General features: G+C 41.4%; 1 protein-coding gene across 34 annotated transcripts in view; it reads right to left on the bottom strand.

Annotated features, from left to right (window-relative positions):
* Positions 1–2,947: 2,947 nt before the first annotated feature.
* Positions 2,948–18,115, bottom strand: part of DLG2 (discs large MAGUK scaffold protein 2) — a 982,239-nt gene continuing 967,071 nt past the window's right edge. For 21 of the 34 annotated variants that reach the window (XM_088159298.1, XM_088159304.1, XM_088159315.1 and 18 more), the window contains 6 exons: positions 16,999–17,049; positions 16,137–16,238; positions 15,111–15,283; positions 14,293–14,402; positions 8,861–8,952; positions 3,090–8,298 (listed from right to left, as the gene is read on the bottom strand). In XM_088159298.1, coding sequence (XP_088015424.1) covers positions 8,192–8,298; positions 8,861–8,952; positions 14,293–14,402; positions 15,111–15,283; positions 16,137–16,238; positions 16,999–17,049 — 635 coding nt within the window. In that variant the 3' untranslated portion in view covers positions 3,090–8,191. Of the gene's footprint in view, positions 8,299–8,860; positions 8,953–14,292; positions 14,403–15,110; positions 15,284–16,136; positions 16,239–16,998; positions 17,050–18,115 lie in introns of all 34 variants that reach the window. The other 13 variants (XM_088159292.1, XM_088159294.1, XM_088159295.1 and 10 more) reach the window with 1 other exon arrangement.

Raw genomic sequence — 18,115 nt, 5'->3', positions numbered from 1 at the left:
CAATAAATGCACCATAAGGAGAGGAAAAATGGTGCTTTGGTGACTCCTGCATCCTACAACTCCTGTCCAAAACCTCTATTTCAGATGACAGGAGTGTAAGACAAGCATTTGCCCTCAGACCCTTCAGATTTGTTGTGTGAATCATCAGGCTGACAGTTCAAAACACTGTTTCTTAAAAAATAGAGAAAGAAATGGATGTTTGACATAAGTTTGACTCTTGTAGTACTTAAATATGGTGATGACTGGTACCATTTTGCCCCGTGCTTTGATTTGAAGGTAATGAACAGCCCCTGATCAGCTTTAATTGCAGATGGCACAGTGGCAACATCCTTTCTAGGGAAAAAGAAAGAAGCAAGAAGACCTTAAAGAAAATGTTTTCTTGGAGTCCAGCATGAGTTTTGCCCAGAACAGTCCTCTGGAGCTGGTAAGTCAGGCAGAGGTGAAAGAGGGTTTGGTGGTGCCACTGATGAGTTTCTGGTTCAGACTAGGACTTCATATGAGTTGTTAGGGATGGATTTTACACCAGATTCCCAGCATTTTATACTTCTCTTACATATTTAAAGCCCGTCCAGAGTTTTGCAGTTTTGCTTCAAATTGCCATTTACAGCTGATGCCCCATTGCGTTCCTTTATTCTACTGCAAGGCAAAGTCTTTGGCAGTGTCAGAGAGTCCCTGTTGGAAGAGAAGCCAGAAGAGGCTGCCCTGAAAGCTCTTTGTCCATAGATTCCAGAGCAAGCCCTCAGGCTACTGCTTGCCCTGAGACATCAGTTCATCAGTTGGTATGGTGTAGGAGCCAGCTGTGTATTGGCCTTCTACTGATGCTGTAACAACCCTATCACTGTCATAATATGTTAGACCTAATTAATTTTCCCTGGTTGCCACCACCTGGTTCTGCTTAGATCAGGCACTAATGAATAGTTGACAGTAGTTAATGAGCTTCTCCAGCAAGCAATTCAATTTTTTCACTGATTAAAATCACTTATTTTTTCTGGGCACCATGCTCCCCCTTCCTGGGATATTTGGCACCATGGGCTCTCCATTTGGTCAGGCAGGATCCATCTCTATCAGTAAGAGACTGCAGCAATGGGTGCTGTCCAGAACTGCCCTCCTCCACCGAGCAGGGGAGCTGTGCTTTTGTCCACAGCTTTCCACACTGGTCTGCAGACCAGTTCAGCTTTTTTACTGGTGACATGCCCAGCCAGCCAACCCAAGCAGTCCATGCTCTGCAGCTGCAGTGTCACCTTCCTTGCAGTGATGGGCTTTGTAATGGTGCTTTTGGTGAGTCCTGCTCTGGTAGGGCTACTATTGTAGGTCTTCCTCAGTTGTCCAAGATCATAGAATCGTGGAATGGTTTGGAATGGAAGGGACTTTAGGATGATCTAGTTCTAATCCTGCTGCCATAGGCAGGGATACCTTCCACTAGACCAGGTTGTTCAGAGCCCCATCCAACCTGGCCATGAATATTTCCAGGGATGGAATTTTTGATAATAAAGATTTTGGTATGGATTGCTCATGGGGAAGAGGATCTGCTCTCTGCCCAGATATTTAGAAACTGTATCATCATTTTCATGCTTTCTCACAGATGTTTTTCTGTCATTGCCTTGCTTTGTGCCTGCTATAAAGTGCTCTGATTATAGTGAACTTAACAACTTGCTTATGCCAGATAGTCACCTAAATTCTTCTGGAAATGATGGTGAAATTACTTCCTTAAGATGGATTTGGCACTTGGAGGTATCTGTACAGCAGAAGTACTGCTCACCTACCTTGTAATTTTGGTCCCAAATAATTTTCCAAACTGGGAGGTAATGTCTTTCAAACCACAGGTTGTGAATGGACAACTGAGTCCAGATACTTGACTGTCTGTGTGAAGGAAAGTGGGACATTAAAAGGCAGTGGGACAAATAAGAAAAGGTGACCATTAGAGACATAGTCTGTGTCTGGCCAAGGCAAAAGGCTGGCAAGGTTTGCCACCCCTGCCTGAATTGATCATCACAGTCTGTCTAGCCTCCTACAAGTTTAAGTACTTTCTGTCTTCAATCCATTTAATAAAGATTGTTTTGTAAGTTGCTTCTGCAGAATACAGTCTGGAGAATTGGCTCAGGTTGACCTAGAGAGAGGACGAAGAAGAAAGTACTTTAATAAGAGACTGCTCAATGTCAATAGTTTGGATTCTCTCCTTCTTTTGAATCTACAGGAGAAATCTAAAACATCATAATGAATGTTTAGATGATTAACCATCCTTGTGATCGTGCATGTAAAACCCTGTGGACAGAGTTTTTTCCCTACAGTCTCAGTTGTGGCTCCCAGAGCCATATGGAGGCTCTGTGGTGCTCTACAGACTGCAGATAGTACTGTCTGTGTCAAAAGCAGTGTCCTCATCATGTTACTGCCTCTGCTGGGGACCAACAATGTTCACGTGGCCTCCCTGGAGCCCACAGACCATCTGCAAAGATATTCCTGGAATGGCCAAACCCCAAGGTTCTTGAGCTGTTGGGATTCCATAGCACAAGTGAGTTTATGCTCCACTAAACTGCTCACAAGCTGCTATAATGTAATTATTACAGTCCTTTTCCCAATGGCTGTGCAGTGATGTCATAAATATGGAATGATTATTTAATTATAAAAAATATTCTTTATTCACCAAGGTGCTGATGATACTGAATTCACAGCAGAACTGTGGTAAGGAGAAAGTGGCTGTACTTCACCAGAATGAATCTTCTCGGTGGCAACTTCCATATCAATGTGAAGTCAAAAAGAAATAAAAAAGGGCAAGAAGGAAAAAGGCGTCTTATTCTTAGTCATTTTTGAAACCATCCTTGTAATTCCAGACTTGTGTCTGTCTTATGCGATAGATGTGATAATCTCACGACAAAATAAAAGCACAGTATTTCTCTTTTACTAATCTGCTCCAAGGAAAAAAGACAAATTATGCCTTGTGAAGAAGCCATTTGCTATAAAGTGTAAAAATGCTTTAATATTAATATTTTATAATAAAATTCATGACATATTTATAAACACTCTATCAAGCATTTACAACTGAACCACAGCTGAGAGCCTGGACTGGAATAAATAAGCAAGGACACAGCTAGTATGAAATATACAGCTTAATTTTTATAATTGTGTGTGCTTTATTCTTTACACAAATGGAATGGATGCGCAGAGTATTTACACATAACAGGAGTGTAAGCTGGACAGGGTGTTTTGTAAACTCCAGTTCAGATTCTGAGTACCCCACACTACAGCTGGACTGAGAAACATCCTGCTAAAGAGACGCGCGCCGGACCTCGTGCTGGAGGGAGCAGCTCGGTGCATCCAGGCTGCTGCACTCAGAAATTCAAACTGGCCAATTCAAATTCAGGAGCACAAATCCAGAAATTAAAAGGCTGCTATCCCACTAAGAGCCAACAGTGTTGCCGTTTTTTTTCCCCCTTTTTTAAAATGCTTCCCCCCCCCCCCCCCCCCCCCCCCCCCCACTAAAGATCTTGCCTAGGATGCTGGCTCCTGTCCCCAGAAATGCTGTTTTGCATCAGGGCAAGTTGCCTGCTCTGTTGGGCCAGAAAGTGTAAGCTGCTAATGTGGTGTGAGAGATGATGGATTGCCTCTCCTGCTTTTCACTTTAAAGACAAGGTCTCAAAAAGTGCCAATGAAGTGGTCGTTCCTACAGCTCTTGGTGAGATGTCAGTGCCGCTGAAGCCTTCTGCAAATCCATTTGGCCCTCGGGGTGTCTGTTAACAATTTCAAAGCACTGGCCTCAAAAGGATCTTGGTCCATGACTTGGCCCTCTGGGTGTTACAGTAAAATAAGCAGTAAATAATGATGGAAAGTGCTGAACCGCTGTTTAATCAGGTGGCCTTGGTGTTTTACAGAGATGAAAAAAAATCAGTGTGATGAGGAGGATAGATGTTTAACTTCAGGTGATATAAATGGGATGGGTTCCATTGAAATCGGAGGACTGACCGTGATTTCCACCAGCTGAGGATCTAGGCTAGCTATATGCTGGATAGATTTTAGATGTTATCTGTTAGCTTTGATGCTGATTTGTGTCCTAGAATGGAAACTTTCTTTTTTCAGCATAATGGCCTCATTCTTATTTCTGAACCAACTGACAAAATGTCTGATTTTTAATGGGAAAGAAAAAAGTTTATTCCACCAAGGAATGGGCCAGCGCACTTGAATGCACTTGCACAGTGAACCACATGCATAACATGACAGGCAAAATGTTCAAGAGGGAAAATACTGAGTTTAAAAGCTGGGAAGGATAAAAGACCACTTTCTGTGAACACGGCAGATATTATGGCTTTAAATCTGCATCTGAAATAGGAGGTCGATACCTTTTCCTCAACACGATTTTTCGCACAAATACCCTCATGTGTTTTCATTCACTCAATCCTCTGGTCAGGGATACAATTTGAAAAACAAAAATTAAAATATAAGAAAACTGAAACAAAAGTACAATTTGACTCGGTGCTGATGAGTGACTATCATTGAAGGTGTAACACCAACAATTTCTCTGTAGAAAACGAATGTAAATAGGTAGGTGGATGTTGTGTACCTAGGACACTGTTGCTGGCTCGTAGTGGTTATTAGCTCAGGTACCACACTGCTCTCCAGGATGAGGATTTGTAATTTCAGTGCAACGGAGAGATTTCTTATCCTTGACTTTCAGTGAGTGGTTCCTAGGACCCTGTCCACACCGGAGCATCAAACCATGCTAGCTACAAACACAATTACATCACAGAATATTGATCTAGAAACGGCCTTTACTACCAAAGAAATTACAAAGCGCTAGCATGGACAGGGTACCTCTGTAGGAAGGGGGATTAAGCAAGAAAGAGGATCTTTCACTGGTTGATGGTCAGACTGTAACACCAGTGAAGAAGTGCCATTCCACTGAGCCCTGTTAGCAAGCTCCCAATGAGTCAGTGCATGGAAGTTTTGTTTTTTTTGTTTGTGGCAACGAAAAATAATTAAGTTGTAATATTGCACATCTGCACAAAGCTAGCAAGATGTCATTATGATCATTCATGGGTGGACAAAAAGCTGTGATAATTTTGATTCTGCTTAGACCCTACGGTGCTACACACTGTGCCAGAACATGAGATATAGCACCAGGGGTGTGATCTGGCACTTTTCCTAAAGGGTCCAGCATTTGCATTGATCTCATGGTTAGACGCTCCCAAGTCTTTTACATGGACAGAAAAGGAATCTGATTATGCTAAGCTGTGTTAGCACCAATATGGAGTCAGGCGCCAATTGCTGTGGGTTGTGAGTTTGGACTTTTTCTTTTTCACCAGATGTAATTTTGCATGAGTCTTATGCTTTTCTTCCTCCTCCCACTACCACCCAGTATGATCTGAACAGCTGCAATGCAAAAATGGACTGCAGCTCTGAGGATGCTGCAACATGGAACGCAAAACATCAACACACAAAACAAATGGGAGTACAAGTCCTAAGGGAAATAAGACCTCTCACTGATTTTCTCGACAATTTGTTTTTAAATATATGTTTTATTTAAAAAAAAAAAAAAAAAAAGAAGTGCAATGTCAACTCTAAAATGGAAGCACGAACAACAGACAGGGAAAAATAAATAATGTTACTACAGTAACCAAGGACTGATGGAAAAATTGATTGTACTCAGCCGTAGTGTTACTGTTCACCGTAAAGCACAGCACATGACAAAGCAAAACAGTTACTAGTAGGATAGTACCATAAAAGGCTGCATGCTGAACTAAGAAACAAAGAAGCAGATGTGATTGATTGCTTAAAAACAGAGCTGAAAATTAGAATGAAGTTCCTGCTTTAGGATACTTGGTTTTTCAGGTCTGGTGGGCTATTTCCCAACCTGGGGCAATAGCATTTTGCTAGCATGGAAAAATCCATGGCTTCTAAAGATCTGGGGTCACTCTGTGGACTTCTGCAGAATCATCCAAAATCAAAGCACTCATTAATTAATATTTTAAAAAACCAAAACAAAACAGAAATTTATAGCCCTTCTGGTTACAAAGCTCTTCTGGAGACTTAACTGAAACCCTTGTTTATAAATCTGCGCTGACCAGGCAGGAAAAATAGTTAAAGAAGTGTGAACTTCTCAGAGTTACCATAGTTGGGCAGTAAGCGTGAGAGGCCCACTCAGAGCCAGTAAAGTGCCCGTATTTTTAACCCTGTCACTGCTGGTGGCTTTTGCAAACACCCAGCACGTTGCGCCGTCGGCGGAAGGCGGCTGGGCAGACCCGTCAGTTTGACAGGGTATAGAAGTGTAAGCTTCAAACAAGTGCCAGAGGAATCTATTCAGCATTTGCCCTTAAGACTTCCATAAGGATTAGGGCTGCTGTAGCCACCAGCTATAAGCATGGCACTCCTGCAGTGCAGCAGAGGCAGGAGTGTGGGTTTTATAGAGAACATGGTCCAGCAGCAGCAAAGGCAATTCAATTTTACTGTCATAGCATCTGTTGCAGTTGTCCCCTTTTAAGTCAGTGAGGAATGGCATCACTATACAGAAGAAGGGCGATGTGAAATGAGAAAAAAATACCTCCTCCTCCCCTTCCATACACCCCAAACTGCAATTCCACAGACTTTCCCCAAATCCCTCACAAATGTCTATTGCCTCAGTTTTTGCTTTAAAGACCCTTGCTGACTGTGAAATGAATGAAGATACAAGTTAGTTGGTGACCTGCCTGAAAAGAGAGGAAAGATCAAATGCTTTTGTTATTCCCCTGAGGGAAACAGGAAGAATCGTAAAACATTTGGGGATTAAGGGTGCCTCCTTCCTAAGAGAGAAATTATTAACTGCATTTAAGCACTGACATTTTGCCTCTGAATAGCTGTCCCTCTCAAAGATGCATTATCCTTTTCTGTTCAGAAAATTCCTACAGGGCAGTGAGTTCAAGAGATCTTTCCACAGGAGTTCATCACGATTAAACAGAGGCAAGGGAGAGGATTGAATTGAAAGAAAAAAAAAGATGACAACTACAATTTAAGGAATTATCTTGCTTGTCATTGATAATAGAGAATCTGTCATGGAAGAAGTATAATGCAACTTGATGGTCCTCCTTACATTTGACAGTCACACAAGGGTGTAAATATTTAATCTTTCAATTAATTAATCTTTACAAAATATCTTCACAAAAACATTTTACCTATAGAAATTAGTTTCTATACATCAATATATTTTTATTTTTATAAATTATTCCATCTTTAAGTGCCTTCTATCAATATAAATGATAAAATAGACAATCAAAAATTTTAAAGCTTTTCCCAGTTGTATCCCTCCTTGTTAACATAGGTGCTGTGAATCCTCATACATGTGTGTCTGCATGGGAATGTGTTTGTGTGCACGTGTGTGTGATGTGAAATGCTTCCATCCTCTCCCACCCCTAAACACCATCAAAATAAACCATATTGTTGGTAGTTCCTAATGCAATAGTGCTTCCAAAGGGGAAAAAAGAAATGCTTGACTTGGTTTCAGAAATCAAAAGATGTGCATAGTTACCAAAGTCGAGGTGTACCAACTACAAATGTGCAATGACAAGCTTGGAACAGGACCCACCTCCCAGTCAGGTCACAGAGTGTCCTAACAGTGACCTCAGTAGGAAGTGGACCAAATATTCTGAGCTTGATTTTGCAAGGTGCGTGTGGCCCTGATCTAGCAAAAATGCTTAAGCCTGTGCTTAGCTTTGAGAACGTGGATAGTCCTACTGGAACTGGTGGGACTGAATGGCATAGGGAAGGGTCACAAGTGACTCCAAGTCAACAGGCTACTCATGTGTGGGAACTGGGGTCAAGTGCTGAGCGCCTTGCAGGATCAAGCCCTCTATGAGGTTCAAGAGCTGGGAACTTCTCTAAAGCAATCAACACACTGAGCTCAGCCATTGAAATTGACCAAAATGTCCGCGTGGGCACAGGAGGTGGCTTAGCTCCCCTTGACAGAGGGTCTCCATGTCAAAAGTTTATACCTACAACTCGTGCTCTGAGCACACAACATATTTGCTTTACATGGTAGAAGTCTTTTTGTTCCTACCCTTTGACCCATCAGTGTCCTTCATGGCTTCAAACACTTTGTGTTGTACATTCATCAAAATTCACATTGACTGCAAAGAACATAAATGCAACAAAAACAGGAAAGCCTCCAAATAGTATATTATAGTTTTCTTCTAAATATTCTCCCGTCGTAATCAGAGGTGCAGTGGCTAATTTATAATTTTTCCTTTGAAGGAATCCAGATGAAAGGCCCAGATTGTTCTTCAATTACAAGTTTGCATTGATTATATATATCTTCTAAGCTATCTCCTTGGACAATAGCTGCAGTAGAAAAAACATACCAATATTTCTTTTAATTGATAGATACAGCATCCAGTGTCAGCAGATCTTCAGCATACTCATAGACACACATGGAATGAGAAGGAATACTGGCATACTGAGATGTTGATGATGGAAAAGGCAAACCTCTGCAGATATCAACTAAATTCAATTTGATGGCACCTGCCTATGACAAAGACCCATCCCACTGCTCGTAGACTGAGCCAGGTTAGTTCAGACTAGCAGCTCTGTCCAGGGGAGGACAGCACAAGAGATTCCCACTGTTGGAGGTCAAGCTTTACACTTCATTCAATTTAGAACCTACTTCAGCAGTGGGCAGCAGCAGATTTACAACCTTTCTGATCTGTTTATAATGCAAACTTTTGAGGAGTCAAGTGCCCCAACTGCTCTTGAATTTCATGGAAACAATTCTCTCAAGCCAGAAGTCCTTGCTCTGGGCACAATATATTGATAGGTACTCTAGGCCAAAGACAGAGTTGATCCAGTAGTTTTGCAATAAAAGACTGTATCTTGGGGAAAAAAATTAGTATTAATAAAAACATACCTGTGAAATATTCTCCAAATTCTTGTTCTAATTTAATTGCTCGATCATAGGTTTTCTTTGCTTGCTCCTCTGTAAGACGTTTATTCATTTCCCTAGAAACATGGAGGAAGCAATCAAAAAGTTTAGATTCTTGCTAGAATGGCTTTCAAAAGGCATGCTCAACTGGATCACGGATGGATTGAAATTGGTAAAAGAACAAAATGGTAAAATTCTTCCAGCAGCTTCAATATTTTCAATTTAATTTCATTCTTATGTAGTACAAAACAATTCTTCAGACTATTTCCCATTTCACTTTTCTCCACCAAATTTTTATCTTGGGTTCACTACTCTACATTCTCAAACAAAATACAAGGCCCCAGTCTGGTAGCTGCTAACTGAGATAGACTTGAGACATGAGGAACCCACAGACAAGTCTTGAATCCAGGATGTCCCATGGTCTGAGCACTCACCACTCCTACCTGAAGCTCCTTCAGGAACGTTTGTATCTCCCAGACTCATCTGGTGGTCTCAGATAGGTAAGGTTGTACTGACTGCTTATTGGGTGCCAATAAATATAAAAACAGAGAGTAGCATTCTGTTTTTTTCCAGTGTTTTGTTATTTGATGGAGCATTTCTTCAACAGAAGGATTTAATAACTTTAAGAAATGGGTTGTTGTGCCCATGGCGCTCTGGTATTAACACCACTGTTTACTTGCAATGAATCAAGCTCATGCTCATTCACTGCCTTATACTCATATGCCTGTAGATGTCCAAATTATCAATAATAAATAGAGTTTGCTTGTTCTAGCATTTTTTTCCTAGTGTAGATTCATTTCTTCTTAAAACATGACAGAAATTTTCTGAGGCAACTAGGAAAGCATAAATCTGATTTTATGCCTTGCACTGCATATCATGATTATGTGGTAATGGACTGTATACAGCATGCCATGGGTGATGCATGTAGGAAATTATGGACATGATAGTGCAAAAAAAAAAAAGCTATGAAGTGTACAACAGTATGAACTTGCTAGAGCTAACTCCTACTTGGCTTCTGAAAAACATTCTGGGAGATGTCCAGGATGCAAAAAGGTGTTTTCAGAAATGGCTTTAAGCTACCTACCTATATAAGTAACCATATAGCTGGGAATACTGCTTAGAAAAATCTCTTTGGAAGTACTAACACCATGGAGAAAGCAGGTTTATAAAATGAAGGCTAAGAAAGATTTCTTTTAAAATTTATGTCAGTTATTTGTAGATTATAGAAATGGGTTTAAAATAATCCACATGTTGTTCTGCTAAATTTGTAGTAATACTAATTCTGTTTATTGGAAAGATTGTTACCTAAACAAGTTCAGGTGGACTTCAGCTACACCTACTTTAGGTGACTGAACTAAAACTCTGTCTTGAAGTGGGACATAACCACTGCAAATTCTTAGGCAAACGTAACATTTTCATCTTACGGGCACTTAACCAATATTGTAATGCTAACAACATCCTCTTCCTTTCAGATCTGTTTCTGGTAAATTTTTCAGATTTCCTCAAAATCTTTGAATATCAGAAAAGATAATACAAATAAAAATATAAACAAGTGTTTAAAATAGGAAGTACTTTGAAACAGGTAGAAATTTGCATTACACTTTCAGGTTGTAGATTTGCCTGGGTATAAAACTGTGCTAATTGTATTCCTGACTCTGCCCATTCTGTGCCCCTAGAAGAGAGGATGGAGAATGTCCATTTTCCATGAAGATATTGAAGTGCTGTCACACTGCATTCTCTTCTATTTCTTATTTCTTAGCCAGAGACCTGCACAGCTGCTGAATTCAAAATATAGTGCATATTTTCCAGGGTTTTCTTCCTCCCAGTGGAGAGCTCACCCAGGCTGGTTCTTTCTTACTTCTATTTCTCATCCTCATGATCTCACCACTGTCCTCATTCCTCTAGAGAGTGGCTGACTGAAGGGTATGAGCAAGCATGCCTCTGGGAGTAAACCAGGTGGAGTCATGAGGGAGTGGGAAGAAAGGAATGGAGGAAGGGGAGGGAAAAGGGGGGGGAGAAAAGGGGAAGAGAAAGAGGAGGGAGGGGAGAGAGAAAGGGGAGGGAGAAAGGGGAAGGTGGGGAGAAAGGGGAGGGAGGGAGGAAGGGAGGAAGGGAGGAAGGGAGGAAGGAAGGGAGGAAGGAAGGAAGGAAGGGAGGAAGGAAGGAAGGAAGGAAGGAAGGAAGGAAGGAAGGAAGGAAGGAAGGAAGGAAGGAAGGAAGGAAGGAAGGAAGGAAGGAAGGAAGGAAGGAAGGAAGGAAGGAAGGAAGGAAGGAAGGAAGGAAGGAAGGAAGGAAGGAAGGAAGGAAGGGAGTGAGTGATGAGCAGTTTGTTTACAGCAATGGCCATGTGTTCTTTCAAGTGCAGGTGCAACATTGATTTATGCTCCCTTCACTCTTCTTACCTCCACCTCAGATAGGTGTAAATGAGCATATGCATAAATGAGAGACTACAATTTTGTGTGTTAATTTTGATGAAAGATAAATCTTTTGTCTTTGTTTCTCTGCAACTTGTGATTAGAAATTTTTTGTCTTTTGTGTTTTGACTTTGCTATTGAAGTAGCTTTCAACTCATTTGTATGAACAGGAGTAATAGTTATGACAGATAAACCTATAATTTTTTTTTTTTTGTGTAAAGAAAATTGAATCACAGAATCATTAAGTTGGAAAAGAGCTCCAAAATAATCAAGTCTAACCTTTGACTGATCACCACCTTGTTAACTAGATCATAGCACTGAGTGTTAAGTCCAGGCATTTCTTGAACAGCCCATTTGTTTTATGGCCCTAAATGAAGTATTAACATTGCTTTGGCTCAATAACAGAATTGTTGTCATAATATTTTGCATCTTCATAACAACATTCAGTCTACTCAAGGATTTGCTGTTCTAACATCAACAAAGCCTTTATGTTATTACCACTTTCCTGCTTCTGCCTGATGTATTTTTCCAAGTAAGGGCCACTTTTATTTACTTTGTTTTTTTAATCACTCCAAAGGCAATGCCAGCATTAACAAATAATGGAAATGTTTTATGAATGGGAAAACTGTATGTTAAAATCTCTGTTAAAATAATCAATGCAGAAGGCAGGCTATCAGACTACTCGTCCCCTTCTATACAGCAACAAAATCAGAATATTACTGAATTGTAGGTCTGGAAGAAAAGTCAGAAAGTCAGGATGGTGCTGTGCAAGAATCAGATATTGTGCATCATTCCTTGTAAAGTGGCTGGACATACAACAAGCTCATTGCCAAAGGCAGGGCCAAGAAGAATGTGTGTTCCAGGGATGAGTTGTGTTGGCATTCTCTGGCTCTGTGACCAGTGGCTGCAGGCACACTGTGTGCCATCACCACACACGTATCTGTCACAGGAGGGGGAGTGCCAACATTTTAGCTGTCAAACACATACCTATGGCACTACCTGGCATTTGCAGAGCCCTGGGGGAGGGGAATCACAGAATCACTAGGTTGGAACAGACCTTCAAGATCATAGAGTCCAACCCAGTGCAACACCTCAACTAAACCATGGCACCAAGTGCCACATCCAATCTTATTTTAGGCACATCCAGGGATGGTGACTCCACCACCTCCCCGGGCAGACAATTCCAGTATTTTATCACTCTTTCTGTAAAAAGCTTTTTCATAATATCCAACCTATATCTCTCTTGCCACAGCTTAGGACTCTCGTGTGTCCTCTGTCAGTTGTTGCCTGCAGAAAGAGACCAACCCCCACCCGACTACAGCCACCTTTCAGGAAGTTGTAGAGAGTGATGGGGTCACCCCTGAGTCTCCTTTTCTCCAGGCCAAACAACCCCAGCTCCCTCAGCCATTCCTCACAGGGTTTGTGTTCCAAGCCCCTCTCCAGCCTTGTTGCCTCCTCTGGACACGCTCAAGCATCTCAAGGGGGCCAGAACTGGACACAGCACTCAAGGTGTGGCCTCACCAGTGCTGAGTACAGGGGGAGAATGACCTCCCTGCTCCTGCTGGCCACACTATTCCTGATACAGGCCAGGAGCCATTGGCTTTCTTGGCCACCAGGGCACACTGCTGGCTCATGTTCAGTCAGCTGTTGATCAGTACCCCCAGGTCCCTTCCTGCCTGGGCACTGTCCAGCCACACCAGACCCAGCCTGTAACCTTGCAGGGGGTTATTGTGGCCAAAATTCAGGACTCAGCACTTGGACTTATTAAACCTCATCCTACTGGACTCTGCCCATCCATCCAACCATTCCAGGTCTCTCTGCAGAGCCCTCCTACCTTCCAACAGGTCGACACATGATCCCAGCTTAGTGCCATCTGCAAATTTACTAATGAAAGACTCAATACCCTCATCCATGTCATCAATAAAAATATTGAACAGAACTGGCACAGAGTTCGAAGTTTCACCCCTATCACAGCAAATTAAGCTGACAGCTCTTGCATAACTGTGAGTGGTCCTGGAAAACAACTTGATAACCATGTATTTTATCCTGAATTTTAACTCAGGATGAGTATCAATTCCATATTTCCTCCTCAGCCCTCTCTCCGTGACACTAGATAATTCCTGCTCCTCCTCTACCAGCAGGGTGGAACCCAGAATTAGGCCAGCACTCCAGCTGAGGCCTCATCCATACCCAGTAAAAAAAATAGCAGTCTATTGTGTCCTTACACAGCACTGATATGAATACAGCCCACACTGGCAATTTCCTTTTTTGGCAACCACATTACCCATCCATTCTTATTCCTGTGTGATCCACCCCAACTGCCAGATGCTTTTCTGCAGTGCTATAGCTAAATTATTCCCTGCTTGTACTTATGTATTTAATTTTCTCTCCTTTGTGCTGAATTTCATCTTACTGATGTCACACTGAGTTTTGATCTTATCCCCCAAAGTTTGTGCCACCTTGGACAGCCTTGGCAGCATGGAGCTGGTGCCTTCTCTTTCATTCTTGGCCCTCTCCAGTCCCATGGCTCCTTGCCTATCCTCTTACAGACCTGCAGGTAAATGAAGGGCTGGTGAAGAGGAACACACCTCAAGTCTGACACAGGTTTAAACTCTGGTTTGTGCCCTTGCCCAGACTCTAAACCCCAAGAGCACCCGAGGATGCATGGGACAAGCCAAGCTGTGTGAATCGAGTCCCTGGTGAACTTGTTGCACAGGTTAGAGCAAATACATCAAGTACTGGCAGAGTCCTTCAGAGTCCAGCACATAATCCCACATGTGCCAGTCTGAAATGTTCAAAGCTATGGCTTGTTCCTTGAGATACCAGGATACAGGGGGTGACAGGCTCTGAGGGCACTCTTCCTACTTAATCTCATTATTACTAATTTTAGAGAACAAGCCAAATGTAGACTCAAGACCTGTGTGGTGCCACTTGAGGCTGTACCAAAAAAAAAAAAAAAAAACAAACCAAAAAAAAAACCAACTTGAAGAAGTTTATACTCACATCAGAGGCTCCCATGATTTGGGCTTAATGAAGATAGCAATGGGATAGAGTTGTGCAACTTGTAGCCGTTTGATAGCATTTCCTGACACATCAAGTATACAGTGCTTGCCCTGTTGGAAACAGATGAGCATGTGTTTATTTCTGCAGACTTTGCTGCAGATCAGCCAAAAGATAGGAAGCAAATCTGTGATGCATTGCCCTGGAACGGGGCCATTACTGGCACACCAGGGAAGGGGGAGCCCAGGGCATGTGCTCCACTGTGCTGTGTTCTTTCCTTTGCTTTGGTGACAGTATAAATATACACTGGTGATACGGGAACAAACTTGGGGTTTATTTTTTACTGGAATGAAATTTGCAGGGGCAGGATTATTTTCTTGAAATGAGGAAAATTAGTTCATAAAAGCAATAGGATGTCCACATTCTTAGTGATTAATTCAGTTCTTGTTTATGTCAAAGACTCTCTGTGTCACCTGAGGCAAATAATTTAATCTTTCAGTGGTTTGTTCTTTTGCCTCTGTGAAAGTGATTTAGTTTATCTACCTGTCTTACAGAGGGAAGAGTAGAGGCTGTTTTGAGGAGTACTTGAGGCACTGTGTTAGAAGCCTGAAACCATGGCACTACATCCAAGTACAGACAGTGCCAAGGATGATGTCATCCAAAGTCAGAGACTCCACTTGTGGAGTCTTTATAAAGCCCATAAATATTAGGATGCTGTTTTGCAGCTATTTTATATTTTTGGCAGAGAATCATGTCTGAGACACAATGTGGAAACAAAGCAAATCATGTTGCACTGGCACTAAAAACTACTGTCAACCTACCCTTTCTGCCACAAATCTCACAGACTGGACACTAGTTCCATACAAATTATCATTGTACTGCCCAGCTTCTATAAATTTGTGCTCTTGGATATCTTTTTCCATTTGTTCTCTTGAAATGACAAAATGATAATCTCTCCCATCCACTTCATAGTCACGCTTTGGCCGTGTGGTATCTGCATGAAACAAAAGACAGAAGATGAAGAAGTCTGCAAAAACATTTAGTGTGAAAAATGCAGCCATGGTTTGCTAAGTGGGCAATGCAGGGTCTGCTCTAACTGAGGGCACTTCACATCTGAGATCTTTGGCTGCTATATATTGTTTTCAATGGAGCTATGACAGTAAAGCTATCTTTTTATAGTAATACCTTCTGATGTTTACTTCTAATCAATATAGGCTAAAATAAAATTAGGGTTTACCAGAATTCCACTTTTTTCAGCAGAATCACACACAAACCTCAAATATAAAATGCATTTCATATTTTAATGTTATTATGGTGATAAAATGAATTGTGATCTCATCAATTCAATTTAGCCTTATTTATAAGCCTGATTCTGTTCTCATCTCCAGCAGTTTTAAGTTAGTGTATTGCCAGAGACAACCATTTAAAATGAAGTACAACTGCAATTAGGCCCTCAAATAAACAGCAAGCTACAGTGGTCCAAGATATAAATACTCTGTTTAATTCAGGGTCTAACATTGCTTTCTGATTCAACAGTCTATATCTCACTCAAATCACAGATCATTCTGTATATTTACAGGTGGATGCTGTGCACTTGAGTTGAAACATTTTAAATTTCACCAGAATTTCAAACTTCTCAGATTTTTTTCCAGACATTCACAACCTTTTAAAAAAAAATTAAAAATTTATTTGTTCTTTTCACCTTTTCTGCCTGATGAAGAATTGACTTTTGAGAAACCCAACTATGCACAGTTCATGGATGCTGCTTTCATAGAAATTTACTTGATGTGTGACACCAAGGGATACTGTTCACTCAGCTGAGGAACTAGGAATAAAACCATACTTACGTGGTACACATGACCCAAACTTATCAGGGAACTCAGATATCAAATCATCATTGATCCGATCTTTCATAGGACCCAGAATAATAACTGGCCTGGTGTAATTAACTGAAAAACAAAAAGATCACATTTTGATGACCTTACCCACAACAGTAAATAAATGCACCCAAGCATCACAAACCAGAGTTGTTATCTTTATGTTTGAAGTGAAAACTTAGGTGCACATTTTGTTGATGAATATTTTACTTATGACATGAAAAAAAGGAATGGAATGAGTACCCCTGCAGAGCTCTGTGATGATCCATGGACAAGTCAAATGACTATGTAGAAGCATAAGATAAATTTGCTACCACTCAGCCAGGCTGCTCCCAAATGCTTGCTGATGGACTCTTCCATGAGGTATGGAATGGCTATTGTAGCCTTTTTTTCACCTCAAGTTGTATGAGTGCATCTCCCATTAAACCAGATGGATGTGCTCCCATTTTAAGCTGCCTTTCCATATGTCTGTCTGCCCTGGACAGTGGCACGTATCACATGAGAAGCAAAATAATAAAGGCTTTCTATGTAACAATATTGCACTAAATCTAGAAAATCTACATCAATGTTTTGCAGACTTATGATTTTTCTGTACTAGTAAAGTCCATGCAAACGTACGGGGGGAGGAGAGTCCCGGGAATGTTAAGAAGTGGTGGCTTCCAAGGAATACCATAACATCAGGTTTTTTTAATATGAAAATGGAGTGAGTGTCCAAGAAAAGGAAGCCACAGTGAGTCTGAGACTAGCAGAGCAGGGCTTAATGCTCTGCTGTACCCCGAACTCTGAAACGAAAAACATAAGGAAGAGTGATAGAAAAGAAGATGAAACTTACTTTCCTGTCTTGTGACAGGTTCATAAGAAAGGATGCAGTCCTCTTGGCCTCCTGATGAGAGAAGAAAGAGGAAGAGATTGAAGCTGATGAGCAACATCAGGTACTTTAGTTTGATAAAATGCTTCACATAGAGACAGAACAGATTCAACACTCCTCTCTTGATAAGCCTCTCACCTGAACCATTCCAAGTCCATCATAACTTCCAGGTATGGACAGAGTTTTTTCCTTCCCTGCCCTCCCCTTCCACGTGTTTCAATTCTGTTTACTGAAATTGGGCTTTTTTATTGATGGGCAACATACCTTTATTTATGATTTGATACAAGGCTGTTTACAGGGATAGTAGAGCAATTTAAGATGCAATGTTTTTCCTACCGTCAAGGCCCTAACATGTTGCTGCAAAGGCTACCTAGACAGAACCATTTTTATATACAGAATAGATACATATTTTGGTTGATTGTCCTTCAGTGCATAGCTTCCATAGTCTAGTGCACTCACAGCCTAACTATGAACTATTTTCTCATCCTTATCCTTTCCCTGAACACAAATCACAGACTCACAGAATGGCTGGGGCTAAAATGGACTTTCAACTTCTGGAGATCATCTAGTCCAATCCCCCCCTGCTAAAGCACTTAGAATAGGTTGTACAGGATCATGTCTAGGCAGGTTTTGAATCTCTTCAGCAAAAGTGTCACAGCATTGTATTGTACACATTTGTGCTCCCTCTGCCCTTTTAGGACAGTGCTGTTTCCTCATGGTGATGTTTAGGGGACTAAAGCAGAGAAATTTGCCATGAGAAACAAGTGGCACTATATGGACCATGACTTAGGTGCACTTGTGCAGCCCCAAAGCATCGCAGTCTTCCCATCCAAGGGAGTGCAAGAGGAGGATTCTTCACCTAAAGCATGAATAATTCCTGCTCATTTCTCTTTCTGGGTCACTGTCACATACTTGGTACCACACGATGGCTCTGGCAGGTTCTAAATACAACTTTGCAAAGTTTAAAAGGATTTTATTTTTGCTCAGTTCAGGGTTTGTCTCTGAGAAGATCCACAGATGGGATTTTGCAACTAATTTAGATACTAGAGAAGAAAGACTATCATAGGGCATAGCAGTGCTT

This window comes from Sturnus vulgaris, chromosome 2, assembly GCF_052056855.1.
Source record: "Sturnus vulgaris isolate bStuVul1 chromosome 2, bStuVul1.hap1, whole genome shotgun sequence".
NCBI lineage: Eukaryota > Metazoa > Chordata > Aves > Passeriformes > Sturnidae > Sturnus > Sturnus vulgaris.
The sequence above is the reverse complement of the archived record's forward strand: the minus strand, read 5'-3'. Positions and strand labels throughout refer to the sequence as shown.